Raw genomic sequence first — 22886 nt, forward strand, 5'->3', positions numbered from 1 at the left:
TGGATTCAGATCTGCCAACTTTAGATAATATAATCTCCATCTTCTTATGTGGTTGTGTATTCATATATGTACGAACACTAATATGATTCCTATCGAGAGCAAACGAGACATCGAAAGAGAGTGAGAGCCCGACGCTCTCGCTCTGGTCGCTGTACAAGTGACCGAAGATCAAAAATGCTTTCTCAGTGAGTTTGGTGTATATCTGTATAAGGTTTTCAGCATTCGAGATAACATATAAGTTTTAATAAATTTTAGTAATCATATACCTTTCCCATTAATGTATAACAACAAAATTATTTTCAAAACGCGATAGTTTACGAGATATTAATAATCTACAATTTTCCATACAATTTTCCGTTATATACCACGTTCATAAACACAATATGCAAGAACTCTGCGCATAAGGTGCGAGATCAGTAAACCGGAGATCCCACGATCAAATGCTACGTTTTTTTTCTTTTTTTTTTCACATATTTTTTTCTAAAATAAAGTTATTAATAAACATATTAAGGCGAACATACTTTTATACAATTATTGAATTTATACGTGTACTTTAATCGTTTTAAACCAACAACCAAAGTCAAACGTTAGAATATAAATAAAATTACTGAAATCATATCAGAGGTTGGACAAAATATAAATAAATATTATAAATAAATTAAATCTTCATTGTGTCAGTGAATAGTAAAAAATTCAAACTAAAACTACTTCTTTGTTTAAATGCAAAAAAATGGAATTATGAGTTAAAGTTTTTATAATTACGTCATATGAAGTCAAATGATTGATGTACCTTAGTCAAAGTTGAATGTCCTGAAGTACATCTATGGATACATATAAAAAATAAATTAATTATAAGAAAATTCAATTTAATAACAGATTCTATGAAAAGATTATATTCAAATAGATCAAACAGTAAAAATGCTTCGTGTCAGACTAATTCCAAATTTAAAACTAGTGTCTTAGTATCTTAGTAGTAAAATAAGTAGAAGAGAGAGAGAGAGAGAGAGAGAGAGAGAGAGAGAGAGATAATATGAATTTTACGATGAAAATAAATTCATCAGATGGAATGCTCGTTTTCTTTTCAATATAATAATTCTAATCCTGATTTTTATACTTTGTATTGCAATAAAGCGTTGTGTGTCTCCCTACAAGTGATACAGTCTTCATACAGTGCAAGATAGTGATTATGTTATCCTTGTCGAATAATAAGGGTGTAATGATATACTGTGTCACACCATGTATTTACTCAAGATTTGGTCTGAAAATCCTTTCTGATCTTTTGTAGCAGAAAACAATAAGGAACAAGGCTAACAGGCGCCACTGCGAATTATAAATTTTTATATATGCACATATTTGTATATGTAAATGTTATTTTATAACTACGCATATATTGTAAATACAAAAAAATATTCTGTGAACAAATTAATATTTCTTGTAATAAATTAATAGTAGCAATATGATATCTAATATTAATATTTTCGAACAATTAAGTACGATAGCATATAATCGAACTTTAAAGGAAATTATAATTATAGAGTATTAAATGTTTATTTTAAAAGAATAAATGTTTCAGATCGTTCTACAGCAAATAAATTACTTTTCCACGGCCATGATTTCCTCTGAATATATTAAAATATTAATGTGTTGGGTCATCTAAAAAGTATCCGCGGTACTTTGTCACTAGATATATGACCATCAACACACATCTAGTGACAAAAAACCGCGGATACTTTTTAGATGATATTATCATCTACCAATATTAAAATATTGATATTTTAAATATCCTTTATTTATCTTTACAAAAAACTTAATGATTTTGTATATATGCAAATTAATAAAACATCGTAAAAGAATTTATATAATTAACATGACTATTGATTTATTAATTTTTTAGTCGAATTAAAGTTTCTATCAAACAGATTAAATATCAATTGTTATAATTAATCATTTAACAGGTTACAAATCTATATATTTACATAACCAGTATTTGTAGTAATAATTATTTATTATATATAGCTATATTAATAAAATTAAAGAGAGACTATATTCGCTAGCACTTTTTTAGAAATTTATAAATGAAAGCGCAATATAAAAAACGTTTTCTTCAATGAATAATTTTGTAACAAATATCGAATTGAAAACGTGAAAATTAATTAATTTTACTCTCCCAGACAGCACAGAATATTTATAAAATATTTTATAAGTATTCTGTACTGGCTAGACTAGTCGAATAATTCTTAATAAATATCTCGTACTATATATAGGCATCACATCTAAAAATTGGTTTATGTGTAGTATTGAATATCATTGTACACGAATAAAAAAAGCACTTTCACTTTTCTCATATATTTTATATTATGTATAATATTTCTTTAGATAAAAACATATTAGATATTACATTGATATTAAGAAAAGAAAAACGATTTAAATGTTTTATTAAATACATAAAAAAATTTCACGCACGCACGTACGCACGCACGCACGCACGCACGCACATTTTTTAATAAAAAATAAATATTAATATTAAAATAATAATAGAATTATTTTCTCTTTCTCTTGTGATTTTTTCCTTAATTTTGGTATAAAAATATAAATAAATATATTATTAGGTGTTGGAATTAATTCGTAGCGTTTTTTAATGAAAGAATGTTATTTATTTCACATGAGCATTAAAAAATACATTAATGAAAGTACTTCCCATCACTTGTAAAACGCTACGAATTAATTCCAACACCTAATATATAAAGTAATTAAGTTTTAAAATTAAATAAACTCTTTAGTGGATTAATATTTTTAATTAAAATCTGTTTAAATAATTTACTAATTTAACAATAACTTCCTTCATACATTATATACTCAAATGTTGATTACTTGATTCAATGTTTAATTTTTTATACTGCGCTTTCATTGTAAAATATTAGCTTTTTATCTGGCTACACGTGCTTTTATTTATGTGTTGAGATAAAAAGTCACTCTTCTGGTACTGAAATTATTTTCATAAACTAAACAACTTTTGAATAGAAATTGAAATTGACGAATGCGTTCGAGAAGACGTTATCACTATTTCTGTTGTTTCATCTTCATTGTTCATTAGATGTAAAACAAGAATAGCATGCCGGAAAAGAGATAAAATAAAATAGTTGATCTCATCATCTAACTTCATATAACGTAATTATAAATACTTTAACTCATGATTTCAATTTTTCTTACTTTTCAACAAAGTATAGGTCCGACTTAAATTTTTTACTACTCACTGACATAATGAAGATTTCGTAAATTAATTTATTTATATTGTATCCAACCTTTGATACCATATAGTTTTAGTAATTTTATATTCTTTCTAACGTTTGACTATATTTTGGTTGTTGGTTTAATACTTTTAAAAGTACATGTATAAATTCAATAGTTATATAAAAATATTCTCGCCGTAATATGTTTATTAATAATTTTATTTCAGAAAAAATATTTCAGAAAAAAAGGGAAAAAAAACGTAGGATTAGAACGTGAGATCTCCGACATACTGATTTCGCACCTTACGCACACGACCATGGAATTCTTACAGACTGTTCATAAACGCAGTATATAACTCTCATAAAAAATCGTAAATAATTCTCATAAACTATTGCATTTTGATAATTCATCATTTTTGCTATTATACGTTAATGGGAGGGGTATATAATTATTAAAATGTATTAAAAATATATGTTATCTCGAATGCCCTCCGCTCCTTATATTGATACATGCCAAGCGGCCGAAATCATTGAGAAAGCATTTTCGTTCTTCGGTCGTTTCTACCAAAAGAGATCGAAAGAGGGCTTTTTTTCTCTTATCGACCCAGAGTGTGTTCGGGGAGATACTATTCACGCTATGGACGCAGAAGTTACCAATATTGTTCTTGGAGTCAATAGCGCGACAGCGTTATAAAACTCCATGAACGATCCTAGCGTAGCGTTAGTAGCGCTTAACCAGAGAGATTTAATATTCATCGAGGTTAAGTTAATGCAGGGTATTCTGTTTTTAATCACTGACCAAACTTTTCTTTGTAATTTAAATTTTTAAGGTTTTATAAAATATATATAAATTTTTAATTTTTTCGTAGTGAATAACAGAATAAATCTTAATTGCAATTTTTATGATGGCTTGCATCTAGGTCAGAGTGAACTAGATCAAAAAATTAATCATTACACTGATAAATTTGTAAATTAATTAAATAAAAGGAAGAATCCTTGAGCATCCGTTGTCAATTTGAGAAGAAGCCTATCTAAATCTAATAAGGATCTTAAGCATCTGCAGCGGAATACTCTGCCGCGTAATAGTAACTTTTTTCCGTACATGGGAATTAAAAATCGCCAGTAACAAGATACCTTTGACTTTCACATTTGTAATCAAATACACAAGTTATGTTGAAATACATAAGTTAAAATATATAAGTTGAACTGCAGAAACTTTGAAAAGTTAAAGATGATACACAAGCAAGAATTACATTCACTCCAGCCTAGTGGTAAGCCATCAATTGCAGAGATTGAAATTGAGATTGCATTCACTACGATAAAATTTGAAATTTACACGTTACGTACGTACGTTTACTCTACGAAATTCTAAAGAGAGAAAAGTTGCCACTCGAGAACAGAATCCCCTCAAACATTAATCTAACCTTAACAAATATTAAACGCTAGTCGTTCACGGATCTATAAACGCTACGCTACCAATACACTACTTCGGAAGGAATAGCGTTGATAGCGCGCAGTTGTGACGTAACACTCTACTATTAGTGACGTCATAATCATGTTTATTAGCGCTATACAGCTCCGCGAACAATTTGTAGCGCTAAATAGCGCAAATAGCGTCTCCCCGAACAACCCGTGTTGTTAGACAGACTGGGTTTCAGACGCATGCGCGTCCAATGTAGCTTCAGTAACGTACCGGTCACTAGTAAATAGGAGCTCATTAGTCGCCCATCTAGAAATATATTATATATATTTATATATATTGGGTCATCTAAAAAGTATCTGCGGTTTTTTGTCACTAGATGTGTGTTGATGGTCATGTATCTAGTGACAAAGTACTGCGGATACTTTTTAGATGATCCAATATATATGTAAAATATATTAAAATTTTTAACATTTTCAACTCTAAGCGATGATCTCCTATTGGGTCATATATCTAGTGACAAAAAACCGCGGATACTTTTTAGATGACCCAATATTTATCCCAGATACATTTGTATTGCGGGCACTTAAGTCTATTGCGGCGTGTTGTCTTTGGTATGTTTTTACTTCGTCTAGGTTACGTTCTAAAACTTCCTCTTCGAGGAAGATTTTACTCTATATGCTACAGTACATGTATACTATATACAATATTTCGAGTAAAGTTTTCCTCAGAGAGGAAGTTTTGGAACGTAGCTCTAATTACATTTGACGCTGGAAGACTTATTGGCTTAGTTTACACCGAAGGTTCGATCCGAGTCGGAATGTAAGAACCAACCAACTGCAGTCCAGCAGTTCCCTTGTCATTCAACTGTAACGGGTACAGTCAACGTGATGCTGTAAATGCTTTGAAGTTGGTCTTTTAGTTGGTTAGTTTGTAAAATTTTTTCTTCTAATTGGTTCATCAGATATTTCAAAGCATTTGTAGCAAGACTTTGACCATAGCCACAGAGGTATGTTGGACTGCAGTTGTTTGGTCCTTGCATTCTGACCCGGATCGAACCCTCGGTGTAAACTAGGTCGTTGTAAGGCGAAAGTGACTTTCTTCTTGGGACGTTTTTAACACTGGTTAATTGTTGTTGGACGAATTGGATGTTTGCCTCTAAGGTCGCATTACATGTCTCATAGAGAACCTATAATAAGAGACTCGCCAACATGACTCGAATCGCAGATTGGTTTGATGCGGAATCGATATATAAAAACAATGCATTAATCGTGTTGAATTTCATTTCTCTTCCTTTGGTAAGTGTTTCCATATGTTATATTTAATCGTTTAAACCTTAAAGTAGTGTCAATATTAACTTTTGCTTTACATTTTTTATAGAATAATGTATTACAAAAATTAAAAAGAACCCGGGAAAAAATGTTTCATATATAATTATATATTGTAAAATTATATAAAATTACATGTAATTATAATTACATATTATAATTACATATTAACAATTATATATAAATCTGGACATATTTTATATATAAATATATATATAAAATACGTCCACATATATAACATTTTTTCCCGGGGAGGTTATAAAGCTCAAAATAGCTTTTCTTTGCAGAAATAATAATCAGATATGCCGTTTATGCAGCTTATTGTTATAACAATAATTACGAAAAAAGTTTTTTCTTGCTTAGATTTCCCAAAGATTCCATATTAAGAGAAAAGTGGCGCATTGCTATTGGAAGGGAAGAGAATTGAAAAGTAATGTCAAATCACCGATTATGCGAGGTAAAATATTTTTTCTTAGTGAGATACTTCATTTATAAAGTAAAGTATTAATTAAATACAAATATCAATTATGTGATTGAAGAAACACTTTAAACCCGATGATTCGTTTATAGAAGGTGCATCAAGAAAGATGCTATTTCACCTCTTTTTTTTTGTAACAATGTCACATCAATGTCGGAGACTTCGATTCGTCAACCTCTAACAGATCTGAATTAGAATTACTTTGAATACAAATATTTCTGATGTATTAGGTGTTGGAATTAATTCGTAGCGTTTTTAATGAAAGAATGTTATTTATTTCACATGAGCATTAAAAAATACATTAATGAAAGTACTTCCCATCACTTGTAAAACGCTACGAATTAATTCCAACACCTAATAATAATGTTAATCAGGAAAATATTGCTGAGCCTCAAGTAACAGTAACAACAAAAACAAATGTGGACAAGATTTTCCATCAAACCTGACAATTACTGATAATGTGGAAGCAAACAATCTTTTACTCTGTCCACAAAATTTACCTTCTATTGCCATTCCATATCGCAGGAAACTAAGAGTAGTAAAAAAAAAATGAGAAGTTGCAGTCAGAGAATAAACGATTGCGCAAGGATTTGCAGAAAGTTAGATTGACATTATTGTAAGAAAATATAAATTCTTGATGAATGGAGCAATCACGAGTATGTCGACAGAATTTTACATTACATCGGAAATATTTGTATTCAAAGTAATTCTGATTTAGATCTGTTAGAGGTTGACGAACCGAAGTCTCTGACATTGATGTGACATTATTACAAAAAAAAAAGAGTTGAAATAGCATCTTTCTTGATGCGCCTTCTATAAATGATCCAGTCATCGGGTTTAAAGTGTTTCTGCAATCACATAATTAATATTTGTATTTAATACTTTGCTTTATAAATGAAGTATCTCGCTAAGAAAAAATGTTTTTCTCGCATAATCGATGATTTGACGTTACTTTCCAATTCTCTTTCCTTCCAACAGCAATGTGCCACTTTTCTCTTAATATGGGATCTTTGAGAAATCTGAGCAAGAAAAAACTTTTTTCGTAACTGTTGTTACAACAATAAGTTGTACAGTACAGCATATCCGATTATTATTTTCTGCAAAGAAGAGATATTTTGAACTTTATAACTTCCTCGGGAAAAAATGTTATCTATGTGGATGTATTTTATATACGAGAGCAAATCAATAAGTACCCATGTTAGTAATGAAGACGCAAGTTTTTCACACAAAATTTTTTTTATTTTTCAACGTAATCCCCTTTTAGGAGAATACACTTTTCCCAACGCTTCTGCTATTTTTTTAACTCCTCAGAAAAATGTGATTTGTCAAACTCTGCAAAATGGACCTCTGTTTCGGTGATGACTTCCTCATTTGATGAGAATTTCTTTCCACCGAGCCATTTTTTCAAGTTTGGAAACAAGAAGTCACAGGGGGTTAAATCCGAGTACGGTGGATGCGGCAGCAATTCGACCAATTTGGCTGTGGCGACTGCGGAGTGAGCCGATGCATTGTCCTGATCGGGCCGACAGCTTTTTTATTCCCAAGTTATTATGCAAAATATTGAATGCCGTTCTGTACGACACGTCTACGGTCAACGTTCTATGGCCTCTGCTACTTCATGTATTTTCGTTCGGCGATCAGCGAGAATTATGTCGTGGACTTTTTCAACGATTTCCTCAATAACCACGTCTCCAGGATGGCCTGGGCGTTCCTCATCAAAAATAGACGAACGACCACGTTTGAATTCGTTGAACTAATATCTGTCATAGATGGTGAAGAGTTCCTATAGACGGCATCTAACTTTGTTTTTATTTCTTTGCACGTTTTTCTATTCAAAAATAAGAAACGAATCACGGATCGATATTGCTCTTTTTCCATTGTATCGAAAAACATCAAACACGCTCACTACAAATTGTTGTCAAATCAAGACTATTGCATGAATCACTCTGAAATTTTGTATGGCTTTGAAAGATGGTAATACATGATGGTAATGCCAATTTGCATCAGCAACATCGCCTGTGTTGAAACACGGGTACTTATTTATTTGCCCTCGTATATATATTTATATATAAAATATATAAATTTATGTTTATATGTAATTATATTAGGTGTTGGAATTAATTCGTAGCGTTTTTAATGAAAGAATGTTATTTATTTCACATGAGCATTAAAAAATACATTAATGAAAGTACTTCCCATCACTTGTAAAACGCTACGAATTAATTCCAACATCTAATATGTAATTGCATGTAATTTTATATAATTTTATAATACAATATATAATTATATATGAAACATTTTTTCCCGAGTTCTTTTTAATTTTTGTAATACATTATTCTACCAAAAATGTAAAGCAAAAATTAATATTGACATTATTTGACTATTTTAAGGCTTATATAATGAAATATGATATATGGAAACACTTATCAAAGGAAAAGAAATGAAATTCTATACTATAATTAATGCACTGTTTTTATTTTCAAACCATAACACTTGAAGATTAGTGAAGATTATATATCGATTCCGCACCAAGCTAATCAGCGCGCGATTCGAGTCATGTGTCATGTTGGCGACTCTCTTATTATAGACTCTTTAGTCTCATCGCGTATGAAATACGCCGGTTTTAAATTTTTGATCGATACGCTACGTTGTGTACCGTTGTTGACATTGATGTCGAACACGCGATCCGACACGCGATTGATAATTTTGTGAGGGACGCTCTAACGATCTCTTGATACCGCCCATCCGTAAATTTTCTTCTTCATCTATTTTGGCGCTCGTCGATGAAATGCCGGCGAATCTGGCCAGTAACGCAAGCAAGCTCATATGGATCCTGAGATGAAATGAATGAGTGCGCCACCCGATGGGAGGCGGAGGGACTCTCCCTCCCTCCGACCACCGTGCGTTCACATTGGTGAAATTAGATTTTTAGGTTTAAGGATTTTAGATAAGCACATATTAAGCGGTATAAAGAAGGAGGGTTCACCAACATATGAAAAATATTGATAGGATACAAAGAAAATATTTTTTAAGGTAGGCAAAATATTGATAGGATACAAAGAAAATATTTTTTAAGGAGCGCAATTTGTGAGATTTGCCGATGCACATTCTGCAATAGAAGATGACGTGGTTGATGTCTTGTTTAGGTTCTCCGCACGAACATTCCGGGGAGTTCATAATGCCCTTGCGGTGCAAGCTTTCAGCAAGATTGTAGTGGATCTAATCCTAGAGATCGTAGTGATCTCCTCGCGTTTGAGTTGTTTATTGTGGTTAGTTTTTGTTGCGGTATTTCTAAAATGTTGGTCATATAGTTGTCCCTTATACTTGGCAGAATATTTCAAGTAGGCTTTATTGATCTGCAACATTTAGAATCAACTTGAAAGTCCTGATATGGGATTTTGAATTTGGGTCTGCCCGTGTAGCGCTGCATCGTTGGCAAGGCAGTTGGCTTCCTCATTACTTCGTATGCTTTTGTGCTTGGAGACAGCAGGTGTATTCTACGTCCTTGCGATGTGATACAGTAAAGTTTGCCTTTTATTTCGTGAAGAAGGTACTTGCTGTCTCGAACATTATGTGTGAACTATATATGCGATTGCCCACACTTTGGAAGTCAGAGACTATGCTGACTTCTTCTCAATTAAGATCCTCTGTAATGAGAATGGCCTGAAGAACGGCCCATGCCTCCGCCGAGAAGGCGGACATCGAGTCATCATAAGGACATCGAGTCATCATACTGTGTATATATTAAACTTTCATGCTGTGTCTATAATTCGGCAAGCGGAATGACCTATGCATACATTCTAACTCATATTTCTGTGTTACGTAATGCTTCAAGCTTGGCACCGATGCCAATACTTGTTCTCTTCTCCTAGTTGAATATTAAACCCGTTCCAACTAGTTAAAACTGTCTAAGATTGGACTATGTTTACTTGATAGGCTCTTATATATGAATTTAGCGATAATATATAATATGAATATCTTAGACTGAGCGGAGGCTCTTTGGTTTCGGCCATCAACACATTGATTGGAGTGAATATCCTGAATCCCAAGGCAGTTCGCGAGCTTTTGTTTACTAGATGTTTCAACTGTTGAAATTCCGCTTGATTGTTCTTAAGTTTGAAGGTTTGACAACCATACTCGATCGCTGATCGAAAGATAGCCCTGTATATGTTGAACAGTGTTGTGGGGGTGCAATCCCCATTTGGTGCCAGCTAGGTTGGATAGAATGTTCATTATGGCTCTGTCCTTTTGAACTAGATATTTTAAATGCTCTTTGCCTTCGAGCTTGGGGTCCAGAAAGATTCCCAAGAATACAGCCATGCGTGTTTTTGGAATTTCTATACCATTGACTTTGATCGTTAGATCCAGACGTTCGTTTCTGTTTCACGTAAAAAAACATCCATTGTGATTTAATAGTTGATAAGTTTAAGTTCTGTCGCTCAAATACCTATAGATGTTGTCAAACGATGTCTGGATAGATTGTTTTACCGCTTCAGTGTTCTTATTGGTTGAGAAGATGACGATGTCATTCGCATACTGTAACATAAGTACATCTTCATGCAGACATTTCTTCAAGTCTGTGTAATACAGATTAAAGAGAAGGGGGCTCAGAATAGATCCCTGAGGGATATTTTTGCGTTGTGTACGGACCTTTGAGTTCGCCGTCGTAGACATGCTACTCCGATATCAGATTGCTGACAAATTTTCTTATTTTTGTCGGAAAATCGAGGCATAGAAGATCCTTTACGAATATTGATAGGACCACATTATCGAATGCACACTCGATGTCCAGGAAGACGCATATACTGCTATTGTTATCGATGAAGCCTCCTTAAATATAGTTAGTCCATAATCTTAAGAAAGCAAGAGAGTAATGAGATTTGCTAACGCCTTTTTCATTGAGCTTAGAAATGAAAATGATCAAAGTTTGCGTCCAATCTTCAGAAAACTCTCCCTTGTCGAGTAGTCGATTGTATATACATAGTAGTGATTCAAGGCATGCTGGAAAAGACTTTATTATATTGTAGTCAATTTGGTCTAGACCAGATTTAGACTTAGATGTCTTGATAGTTTTAGTTCATCCATGGTGATCGGATTATCTAATTCTGCGCTTACGCAGTTTTCAAGATCCTCTTTCTGCATTTCGACAAGAGTGGACGACTATCGCAGCATGAGGACAGGCAAATTTTATTTTTAACTTTTAGCTTTCTGTAAAATTCGAGTTTCCTCTGACGATAATGGCGGAGACGCACTATTGCGATTCTTGAAGGTTTTCTAGATTCCATAGAAACGAGATAGGAGTTTTCCCATTAAAAACTTATACTTATAGTTCTTACTTATACTTATAGTTCTCTCCATTTGCGCCTTTTGATTTTTTTGAAAGTTTTTCTACATTCCGCTGCCTCGTGTTTGTATGCCCTATAGTTCTTCGAACTTGATTGTGAGTTGAACCGGCACATCGCTGCCCTCTTGGCGTCCACCTCGGCCTGGCAATCTTCAATCCAGCAAAAGGGGAAAGACGGCGTCTGTCAGACATTGATCTAGTGGCAAGGACGCGAGAGCTTGGAAGAAAAAAAGAATAAATTGCTTCTTTAATATTTTGTTTGAAAGCTTTGTATAGATCAAAAACGCTACTTTTAGAATTCGTGTTAATGATGACATGATTAGGCGACATCATGACATAAAATGAATTTAGTTGTGCTGTTGCCTAATCTTATAATTGAATTCACCTTTTTTGATGTCACCTTTTTTGGATCTATTTAGACGCACTATCAATGGAAAATGGTCATTGGAGAGAGCTTCTGGTTTGATGTTGCAGTAGAAGGAGGGATACACGTCTGGGGTAGCGAAGACTAAATCGATGACTGATAAATTGCTGTCTGGTGGTTGTTGCAAAGTGAATTTTTCATCATTGCAGATGATAAGATTAAAGTTTTCTATGGATTGAAATAGCTGTTTGCCAATAGCGTCTGAGATTGAGCAGCCCCACGCAATATTGTGCACATTAAAATCGCTCATCAGGACAGCATTCTTTTGTTGATTCACAATGTCGAATAGATCATTGAGGAACTAGGCGTATGCGCGTTCGGATGATGATAAATATTGATGACTATGCACGAGGAGTTGAAGTAGATTCTAATCCCAAGAGACTCCGCCGATTGATGTTGGCAATTAAAAAGGTCGAACATATCGTAGTGGATGTGATCTTTAATGGCTATAGCTATGTTACGTCCAAACCCTTAGAAATTCGGTGAAGGAGACAATGAGGGAGAATGGAGAGGGTATGGAAGGACGCACAGAGGCGAATACCTGTGAGTCGCACGCATCTTTTCGCTCCTGGAATATGGGTCAACGAAGGAACGCTATGACATCTGTTCCGAAGGACAATGCGAACGTCGGTCTTACTTTTTGGGTCAAGGAATTTAATCCTTTTGACCCGAGATTGGATCTCGTGCAATCTCAGGGAGAGTTTAAAGGGAAAACAATGCGAGAGGTGATTCCAATAAATAGCAACTAGGAAAATATAACTGACTTATATTTATTAATAAAAAAAAGAAAATTAGGTTTATATAAAGTATTTATACATATTTTTTTTACATAAAATAAGAAAACTTATCCTTGTACGTGTAATTACAATCGATTTTTGAGTAATGTGGTTGAGTAAGAAATTAGTTATGGAGGTATGCGTGTGTGTGTGTGTGTGTGTGTGTGTGTGTGTGTGTGTGTGTGTGTATGTATGTATGTATGTATGTATGTATGAGAAAAGGAAATAAGGTTATTGGGTATTGGAGGCGAGCAAAATGGTGCAGGAGCACATTAGGATGAGGTGCTTGTACAGGATGGTGTAAGGGGATGTAGACTGTAGCTATTCTATCTCCTTCATTGGAGGGGGACGAATACAGTCTAAATAGCCAATTCCAGTCGATTGGCACGAGATTGAGAAGGGATCCAATTGAAAAGGAGGAATTGGGAGCTGATTTAAAAGAGGAGAGAGAGGAAATCCTTCTTCGAAGGGAGGAGGGAGAGGGAATCGTTCCTCGAGAGGAGAAGAAGAACAATTTAAGATTTCTTGGATGGCGAGATCGATGACAGGGGGAGAAGTGAGGTCTAACGATTGTGTCTGAGACTGGCGAGTAGAAGACCTCGAGATAGCGGTCGTCGGTCGATTGTGGCGGCACGGTTGTGGCTTAACTATGCGGACGGTTCCGCCTACTCTTTCTGACGTAAGGAGTTCGTCTCCGTTTTCTAATTGACGTACTAGTACGCACTATAACCGAAGAGTAAAATATATATGTTCCGTTAGAAACGTGTATAAGTGTGTATATATGTTTGTTTTCATGCTGAGAAATGTGTGGATGAACCGGAAGGAATGGCAGGGAGACTTACTGGTTAGCTGGTGAGTCCACGAGATCTCGGTAGCTATCGATTGAAATGAACGAGGAGGTCCGCTGTCTACGAAGGACAGAAGGGCAGTCGCAGTGGCCTAGGTGATTATTGCTGTCCATAATTTATCCTTTTTCTCTTTACACTTGCGTAAAAAAACGCGAACTGGCGTGACTATCGCGGATTCTCGTAAACTGATTTCCGTACTGACTGCAGCTGATCCCGACAATGTTTTAATACATTCGCGAACGTGATTCTGTACTAACGTGAACCGGATGAGTTTGGTTTTTGTACTGACGCTCTGCGCTTTCGCAGGACCTCTATTTATATCCCGAAAAAAAGGGCGTTGTGCCCTTTGTCTAGGATGCAATAGTTAATGTCACGCGAGATTTACGATTTTTATAGTGTCCTATCGTTGTTAATCTAAAGTGCATCGTTAGAGGAGTTTCGAGAAGAAAATAAGTGATTTACGTTTTTCTTTAAAGAGACAAGATTGCTCCAGACGGATGACGAATTCTGTTATCCTCGCGGAAAATATGGCTAGGTAAACAAATGGTTACAGTGCACAATTAGTTTTGCGTGCAGGGCAATCATTCAGTCGCGAATCTCATTTTAGATAACGCTACCGTGGGAAGTTATCCCATGCATTTTATGATTTTTTTAAACGCGACGTGGCGCTTGTTTTCCTAAGATGAAATTGTTGATCAGTCTGGGATGATAAAGCTTGGATTTTTACTATTGCGTGACTTCGGTATATTTATATGGTAGGTGTATTATATTAATGTCTTTTGCAATCTTGTCACTTTTCGGACCTGCATTAAAGTTGTTATTCCTTCTGGGTTGATTGGCATTTACGAGTTTTCGCGGAGTTTGTCCGGTCCCTCTTTTCAATTCTGTCAGACGGTTATTAGAAGGCTCCGCTCGAGTCTTGCAGACGCCACCCACAGTTGCGACGTAGAGCCGGAGAAAAAAATCGTGGCGTCTGTAGGATGTAACAGTTATACTGCTCTGCTCAGGCGAAAGAATGTCTTTTTTAATGAGTTGATAATTCTTGAATTGAACCTTGATATTATTAAAAAGTTTAGTTTCTTGTGAACATAAAATTTCTTCTATCTTATCGGACGATTGAAGATCTGGAATTTTGTTGCGTAAGCCACGACAATTCCAACTGGTGATAGTCACACCAGTGTGCGAATCTTTGAACATCTTATTGCTATTAGAACTGAAGATTTAGCGGCCATAGTTGGAAATTTAAGGTGATGTGATCTGTGTCAATAAATATAAGGATGTAGTGCGCGGTCGATTAGTTATATGGTGAGCTACTACATGGGCTGAAAAGTCCTAGGATTTTTCAATAGGTGGCGCCACTAGAAAATGAACATGATTCATTTCGAGAGGTTCATCTGTCACTAGTTTATGTATGAAGTTTTATGACATTTCGTTTACAAGCTACAGTCGTTTAAGTGGCGTTACTTTCGCCTTCGTAAAAAAAATGGAAAAACAGGAATATCGCATCTTGATCAAACATTGTTTTTTGATGGGAAAAACTTCTGAACAATCATTGAAATAGTTGCAGAAATGTTATCCCACATCTGCTCCTTCGAGAACAACAGTTTATCCGTAGTTTAGTAAATTTAAAATGGGTCGTACAAGCACCGAAGACGCACCTCGCTCTGGAAGGCCAAAAGAGGCTACGAATAAAATCGCAAAGCAAGTGCATCGAATCGTTTTGAGTTATTGTAAAGTGAAGTTGCGCGAGTTAATTGAGGCCATGGGCATCTCAAAAGAACGGGCGGGATACATTCTGCACGATGTTTTGGAGATGAAAAAGCTATCGGCACGATGGGTGCCGCGTTTGCTGATCATCGATCAAAAATAGTAGCGCGTTGATGATTCAACGGCCGGTTTGGCGTTGTTGCAGCGTAATCGAGCGAACTTTTTTCGACGTTTTGTGACGATGGATGAAACGTGGGTCCATTACCATACGCCTGAGTTCAATTATACTCATTTAAAGATAGTCCGGTCGTGATCTTGCATGAGCCATCAAATATCACCCGGAACTTGGTAGTGGAGCTCGTTTCATTTTGCACAGCATGATGTGATAGATAGAAAGTTGGAGAGCCCTGGCTTAACATCGTATCACTAGTCACCTCCCTCATGTGATTCAAACGAATGTATTCATCCATGAACTTCTTGTATTCGTCATACATGCGAGGTTGAGCGATGAGCCGCTTCTCCAACGATTTGAAACGTTTCAGAGCGATGTCCTTGGATTCTCCCAATTCATTCAGCTTGTCTTGCCTTGTTGGCAATTTAACGATAAAACGACTTTCTAAATTTCACTTTACGGCTTGCAGGAATGCCTCTTCACAGGCCTTTTCTTCAAGAGAAAATGATTTAGGAGTGGTATCATGTTTCACCTCCCAAATCCGATTTAATGTAAGTCTTAAGTCATCGAGTGAGGTTAAATGAAAATTAACAGAAGGAACCGATCCGGTTATGTCACTTGGTGTGATACCGGAAATGATCCATCCAAAGTGTGTCTTTTGCAAAGTCGGCTGATTTTTTGACTGTTTGATCTGACCCGCACAAATGAGCCTCCAGAAGGACTCAGCCCCGATTAACATATCAATGTTTGCGTACGTTAAAATTAGGATCAACGAGTTTTATATGTTTTGGAATCGACACACTTTGCATGGGTATGAAATGCTGTGGCAACTGTTGCGTTATTTTTGGAAGCACCACGCAGTCCATTTTTTCGGAAAACCTATTAAAATGTGATTTAACGCAAAGATTGACTACCTTATTAGCATGGATTACTTCATCCATAACTCCCGTCACTGATACATCAAGAGGTCGCTCCCTGAGCTTCAAGCGATTTGCTAGCTCCTTCGTTATGAAATTCATTTGAGAATCGTTGTCAAGTAATGCTCGACACGAATGATTTTATTGGCATCGTATACATGGATAATTGCGGTAGACAGTAAAATATTTAACGAACGATGACCTGATGTACATTGCGTGGCGACGGGGAGTGGAAGATTGGTTGCTTGACCTGCTGCCTGTGTGTTTGATTGCGAAGTATTTGAACTATTCGGAGTACTTATGTGTAACAATGTGTTATACTTTTTGCTACATTTTCGACACATACCTCAATTACATGCTTTCGCTTGATGCGTGTTCGATCTTAAACAATTGAGACATAAATGCGCTTTTTTCGCGACCTTAATTCTATCTTCAACCGATAAATTGAAAAATTCTTTACAATATGTGGAATGATTTTCCTTAGAAATAGCCCAAGAAAGATTGGATGTAGCGACATTTGCGACAGACGTGGACCTTGAATTGTTATTATGCTTTGATGTAATTGTTATTATGCTTAGTTGTTACGTTATTATGAAATTTGCCATGTACTGATTTCAATGCTTGGCATCGGAGAGTCAAGAATTCTATTAAGCTCTTTAAATCTGGCAGCTCTTTTCCTTTGATGCTTAATTCTCACGCCGTGCTAGTGAGTACATCTAACTTAGAAATAATAAGATGAATAATTAAATCATCCCAATAATCAGTAGGCCTTCCGAGGGCCTTGAGCGTGCGCAAATGTTTAAGAAAAGTGTCTAACAATTCGCGAGTCATGCTGTGATTTTCTTTGCATACAGCTGATACTTCGAACAAAGCGCGAACATGTACAATCCATCTCAGATTGTCGAAACGTTCCTTGACCGCCGCCCATGCTTCATGATAATTGGCTGCAATGGTCTCTATAGACTTAATTATGTCAGAGGCCGCGTCCTTTAAGGAAGACCTCAGGTAATGAAATTTTTCGATGTCCGCTAAATCATCATTTGAATGAATTAATTGTTCAAAGGTATCCCTGTAGGAATACCAATCATCATACGCTACTGTAAAAATTGGCAAATCGATTTTAGGCAATTTAACACGCGTTTCGCGCGATCTTTCCGCTTGTCCATTTGATAAAGTTGACGGAGAAGCATTTTTTTCCGCTCAATAAGAGCAGTATAACAAGCCATTAACTGAAAATAAGAGGCTTCAAAACTCGCGCTGTTGCGCGTGCTGTTCATAGAGAACTCTTTTGTCGGTGATCGAGAGATCTGCGTTTTCAAGAATCTCTATACGAAATTGAGCTGCTTTAAATTGATTCCACAACTCCGATAATTTTTGCTTACGCTCAGTGAGACCATGCTGAGATCTGCAACTGACGTCGAAATTGTCGATAAACGTCTTTAATCGTGTAACCGCGGACTTTATATGAGCTCTCTTAAGTTTTGCATCTGCAATGGAAGTGTTTCCATTATGAAAAAACGCTAAATGTAATGCGTGATATTGACTACGTAGCAACGCAAAGCCGTTATAAAATTTCAATATGACAGCTTGGCCAATGAAATGTAAGGTTTTATGAAGATGCAAATGGCCACCTGTGCCGGCACGAATCTAGCACCTTCTAATAAAATGGCCGCTCTTGTGAGCGTGAGTGATAGCATGCAGTATGGCTGCTCTTATGTACGATAGTGAAGCACGACAATATGGCGGCTCCCGTGAGCGAAAGTGATGCACGACAATATGGCGGCTCTTGTGAGCGAAAGTAACGAACGACAATATGGCGGCTCTTATGAGCGAAAGCAAAGATCTCGATATGACGATGCCTATTGAATATGATGCGCCTAATGCGTTCTTGTGAATAAATAAAAACTTTCTTACCTCGCAATGTCTATGCCTGAAATAAGACTTGTGAATACTTGTCGTGTGCTTATACGCTTGCACGTAGCCTCAGAATAAAAAATGTAATATGCATGTGAATGTGATACCTGCGTATCCGGCTCGTAGGATCAAAGGGAGAAGACCATGGTGTCCCCGTTGCGCTATGTGGAGTGCCATTTTCTCTTTGTTGGAGACTTGTGTCAATCAGTCTCATGCCTTGTTTCTTGTCCGAAGGAATTGGCTGCGCGTAATAAAAGATAAAACCTTGCCTTGATATAACATACTTTATTATTTCTAGATTTGCACTCATGTATACTATCAGGTCAAAGAATAAAAAATAGTTTTTGCACCGGTCTTGTACGTGTTCACCGCAAGAAGATCGCGGAATCTTCCAGAACACCGCCAGAGAGAAGCGCGGCGGTTACACGCAGGCAGCATAGTCGCGCGCATATCCTCCCCTTCGGTGGATCCCATCAGCGACACGACACGTTGCTAACACGCCGCGGTCACGCAGCAAAGCCAACGGACTGATAACAAGCCACACACACTCTAATAAACGCCAACAGTGTATATCTAAAGAAAACTTATAATCGTTATAAATATCTGGATGTCATGTTTCCCTGATTTATATCCCGAGAGTATCAATGGACAACGGAAAAATAAAAACTTTGCATTGCCGGATTATTTATTTGTCAGAACGCGATTAATGTCAAAACACAGTCACAGTAGATTCAGATTAAATCTACAATATGTTCTTTTTTCTCAATGATGCTAATTACCGATAATTGAAAAATGATATCAATTATATTACGATGGTTGCTAATCGACGAGAGAGATACACTGTTGATAGATACTTGAATGAATTGAAAGACGAACAATTGGAATCGAATTGAATGAGTATTTTTGCAAATCTAAGAAATACGGATTAATTGTGGCGACAACCGTCCAATTGTCAAATGCATAATTTTGTATTATGGTCCGGTAACGTGATTTTTAACTTTGAGTCCTAGTGAATGGAAATGGTCCAATTTGGGTGAATATTTACGAAACATGAATCCTGATAAACAGAAATTAGGCGAACCAATCGCATACGATCCTGTAAGTACGTATCTAGATTCGTATAAAATTTAAATTATAATTAAAGCCATGATTGATTTTATTTGTTAGTCCGACAACCCAATAGGAGATTATCATTTACTATTTCTGGCGAATACTGGAATATCAAAATAGAGACAATCCAGCATATACATTATATGATTTGTATAAAAGATGATCCAGTGCTAAGAAAATTTCCGGATGAAGAAGTTGTTGCGTTTATTCGAAAATACGTGATGTGCGAAATTCCAGATGAAAACGTTGTACGAAACGGTTATAAGTGATCAGAATCATAAACATACTAGCTTGATCAAAAAGTTTCCGGAATTCATTCAGAAAATTCAAAATACAAGTTTATTCATCAAAAGTGATATTGTCCCCTTCAAAGTATTCTCCAGCGACTGCAACGCACTTATGCCAGCGCTTGATCCAGCTCTCGAAACATTTCTAGAACTCTATTATTGGTATAGCCATCAGAGCCGTCTTCGATTTTTCCATTACCTCCTTTCGGCTGTTAAAACGCGTTCCCCGCAGTGGTTTTTTGACTCGATCGAACAGAAAAAAATCGCAGGGAGCCATATCGGGTGAATTCGATGGCTGTTGGATGGTATTCATTTTGTTCTTGACCAAAAATTCACGGATAATGATGGCACTGTGTGACGGTGCGTTATCATGGTGCAAAATCCACGAGTTGTTTACCCACAAATCCTTTCTTTTTTGGCGAATTGCTTCACGCAAACGTCTCATAACGCCCAAATAATACTCCTTATTAACTCCTAACTGTCTGACCTTCTGACAAAAATTCGTGATGTACAATACCGTTGTAATCCATGAAAACCGTGAGCATCGCTTTCTTTTTCGACTGAAAACGACGTAGTTTTTTTGGTCTTGGCTCATTTGGAGCTCTCCATTCACTCGCCTGATGTCTGGATTGCGTGTCGTACTCATAAACCCACGTCTCGTCTCCAGTAATGATGAATGTTGGGTCGGATTCAGTCTTGGAAATCATGTTTTTGGCGATGTCAACGCGGTCCCTTTTTTGCATGAAATTCAGTTCCTTTGGGACCAACTTTGCAGCAACACGGCGCAAACCCAAATCATTAACTACAATGTCCTGAACGGATCTATAAGCAATGTTTAAGTCCTCTGCCAGCTCTCTGATAGTTAATTTGCGGTTATTGGTCAACATATCTCTCACTTTATTGATGTTTTCGTCGGTTTTCGATGTCGACGGCCTGCCACTGCGTTCGTTATCCTCGACGGATTCACGACCACTTCTGAAGCGTTCATGCCACTCGTAAACGGTTGTTTTCTTTAGAACATCACTGCCGAAACAGTTTCCCAACATTTCCAAGGTTTTCGCACCATTGAATCCATTTTTAACGCAAAATTTAATACAAACTCGTTGTTGCAAATTCAACTCCATTTTTAAAACTGTAAAAAATCGAAAACACGCGCAGAGGTAGATGTACTCAAGACGGCATAATTTTTACAAATGTCAAGCTATGGCGATAAAATTTGATGGAAATGTCAATGATAGATGTGGCCTATCTATATATATATGATAACCTAGCCAAAAAAAAAAGAACTCAAATCAGCTGACTCAGAGCGTCACCTGGTGGTCTCTTCCGGAAACTTTTTGATCAAGCTGGTATATATATTGAAGTTGTATAGCATCAAGAAAATATACTGCTAACAGTTTTTTTATGGATAGAGGCGTTTCGATGAGCTCCACTTTTTAAATAAAATTGTATAATGTTTTTTACACAATATAATACCTCTAAGTATTCTGCATGTAAAAGATAGTATATTAAGAAACCAATAGTTTACGAGACATTTTATACTTTGTTCTGGCATAATGTTGACGTAAAATATTTAATAACTTATAAACAATTAATTTTTTTATAATCCTAAATTTTATAATAATTTTTCATAACCTTAATATTTTTATAAACGGAGTATTGATATGAATAAATTGATGGAAAAAAACACATAGTTGCTTAAAAAAAAATATGTTGGTAAAAAGGATAATTTTTAAATAAGCATGACTATGTATTTTCTCTCTTTCAATTGATTTATCTCATTATTCTATTCATAAAATTATTAAGGAATACAAAAAATATTAATAATTTACAAGTTATTTAATATTTCATGTCAATATATGTATATGCCAGAATAAAGTAGAAAATATTTCGTAAACGATTGGCTTTTTGATACCACTTTTTTAATAGTTTTATATGCAGAATAATTAGAGGAAGCATATTGTGTAAAAAAAATCATATAATTCCATTTAAAAAAGTGGAGGTAATTATGAAATTTTCGCCTGCACCCGTAGCAAAAACTGTTACCAATATATTGTACCCCTCTTGATGCTATACAACTTCAATAAAAATATACTATCATCTTCAATAAATATTATTTCATATCATATATTTATCATATCATATATTATTTCATATCATATTATATCATATCATATGTCAATATTATTTCATATCTATAAAAATAGCGAAACAATCTAAGTAAATAGAGTTACTGCCCCACCCTGTATATATATATATATAATAAAATAAACGCGTATATAAAATAGAACGTATTCTAGATCTTCTTACAAATAATTCTTTTGAATTTAATCCTTTTGTTCCTAATGCCAGCTATGACCGACATTCACAAAGCGTATAGACGAACGCTGGCTATAGCATTCGCGAAGTAATTTATTCTGTTCCTTATAATAAGAGTTACGCCAAATTATCTCGTACAGCTGTATACAACCAAGTGTAACACTGATTTTGTCAAATGATATATATTTAAACATAATTAGTAGTAGTAGTAGTATATTGATGTCTATAATGCCACTGGCATGAAGGAAATAATAAAAACATGGTTTACGAAGAAATTATAATCATTTTGTTTTAAGGAATAGTTTTTTCTTTTAAATATGTCAACGTTGTTCAGGAGTAATTTTAAATGTCAAAAACTGTCCATATATGTTGTATACACTTTTGGCGTAGGGTCCCGATCAGTGGAGGTATTCCGGTGAACCACTTTCTGAGCAAAAAGGTTAATAAAACTGTTTCCATTAAGTATAATGGTAGCATACTTTCTTTCAGATGTATTCTACAGTTTTGTCCGCTACAATAATTCTTAATACGCAGGTATATAACAGAATTCCTATTCTCGTAGTAATGCATGAGAAATTTTATTTTGGTTATGGTTTTATATAAATAAGATGC

General features: G+C 35.4%; 1 protein-coding gene and 1 long non-coding RNA gene across 2 annotated transcripts; one reads left to right on the forward strand and one right to left on the reverse strand.

Moving 5' to 3' along the window:
* The first annotated feature begins 5408 nt into the window (after positions 1-5408).
* Positions 5409-8466, forward strand: LOC105147955 (uncharacterized). Its single transcript, XR_846360.2, has 2 exons — positions 5409-5948; positions 7768-8466. It is a non-coding gene; the product is annotated as an uncharacterized LOC105147955 (long non-coding RNA).
* A 7367-nt stretch (positions 8467-15833) lies between these two features.
* LOC105147961 (uncharacterized) lies at positions 15834-16746 on the reverse strand. Its single transcript, XM_011059343.2, has 3 exons — positions 16483-16746; positions 16183-16418; positions 15834-16140 (listed from the first exon to the last, which is right to left on the reverse strand). The coding sequence occupies exons 1-3, from the start codon at positions 16744-16746 to the stop codon at positions 15834-15836; spliced, it is 807 nt and encodes a 268-aa protein (XP_011057645.2).
* Positions 16747-22886: the final 6140 nt, after the last annotated feature.

Source organism: Acromyrmex echinatior, chromosome 15 (assembly GCF_024713525.1).
Source record: "Acromyrmex echinatior isolate Ae372 chromosome 15, ASM2471352v2, whole genome shotgun sequence".
Taxonomy (NCBI): domain Eukaryota; kingdom Metazoa; phylum Arthropoda; class Insecta; order Hymenoptera; family Formicidae; genus Acromyrmex; species Acromyrmex echinatior.

Excerpts from the sequence above, each read along its gene's own strand:
- LOC105147961 (XM_011059343.2), bottom strand. The coding sequence starts at position 16,746 with ATGAATTTCATAACGAAGGAGCTAGCAAATCGCTTGAAGCTCAGGGAG. Across the intron at positions 16,419-16,482 it reads TCGTTGATCCTAATTTTAAC|ATCAAACAGTCAAAAAATCA; the intron begins GTACGCAAACAT and ends TGTGCGGGTCAG. Across the intron at positions 16,141-16,182 it reads GCATTCCTGCAAGCCGTAAA|GCAAGACAAGCTGAATGAAT; the intron begins GTGAAATTTAGA and ends ATTGCCAACAAG.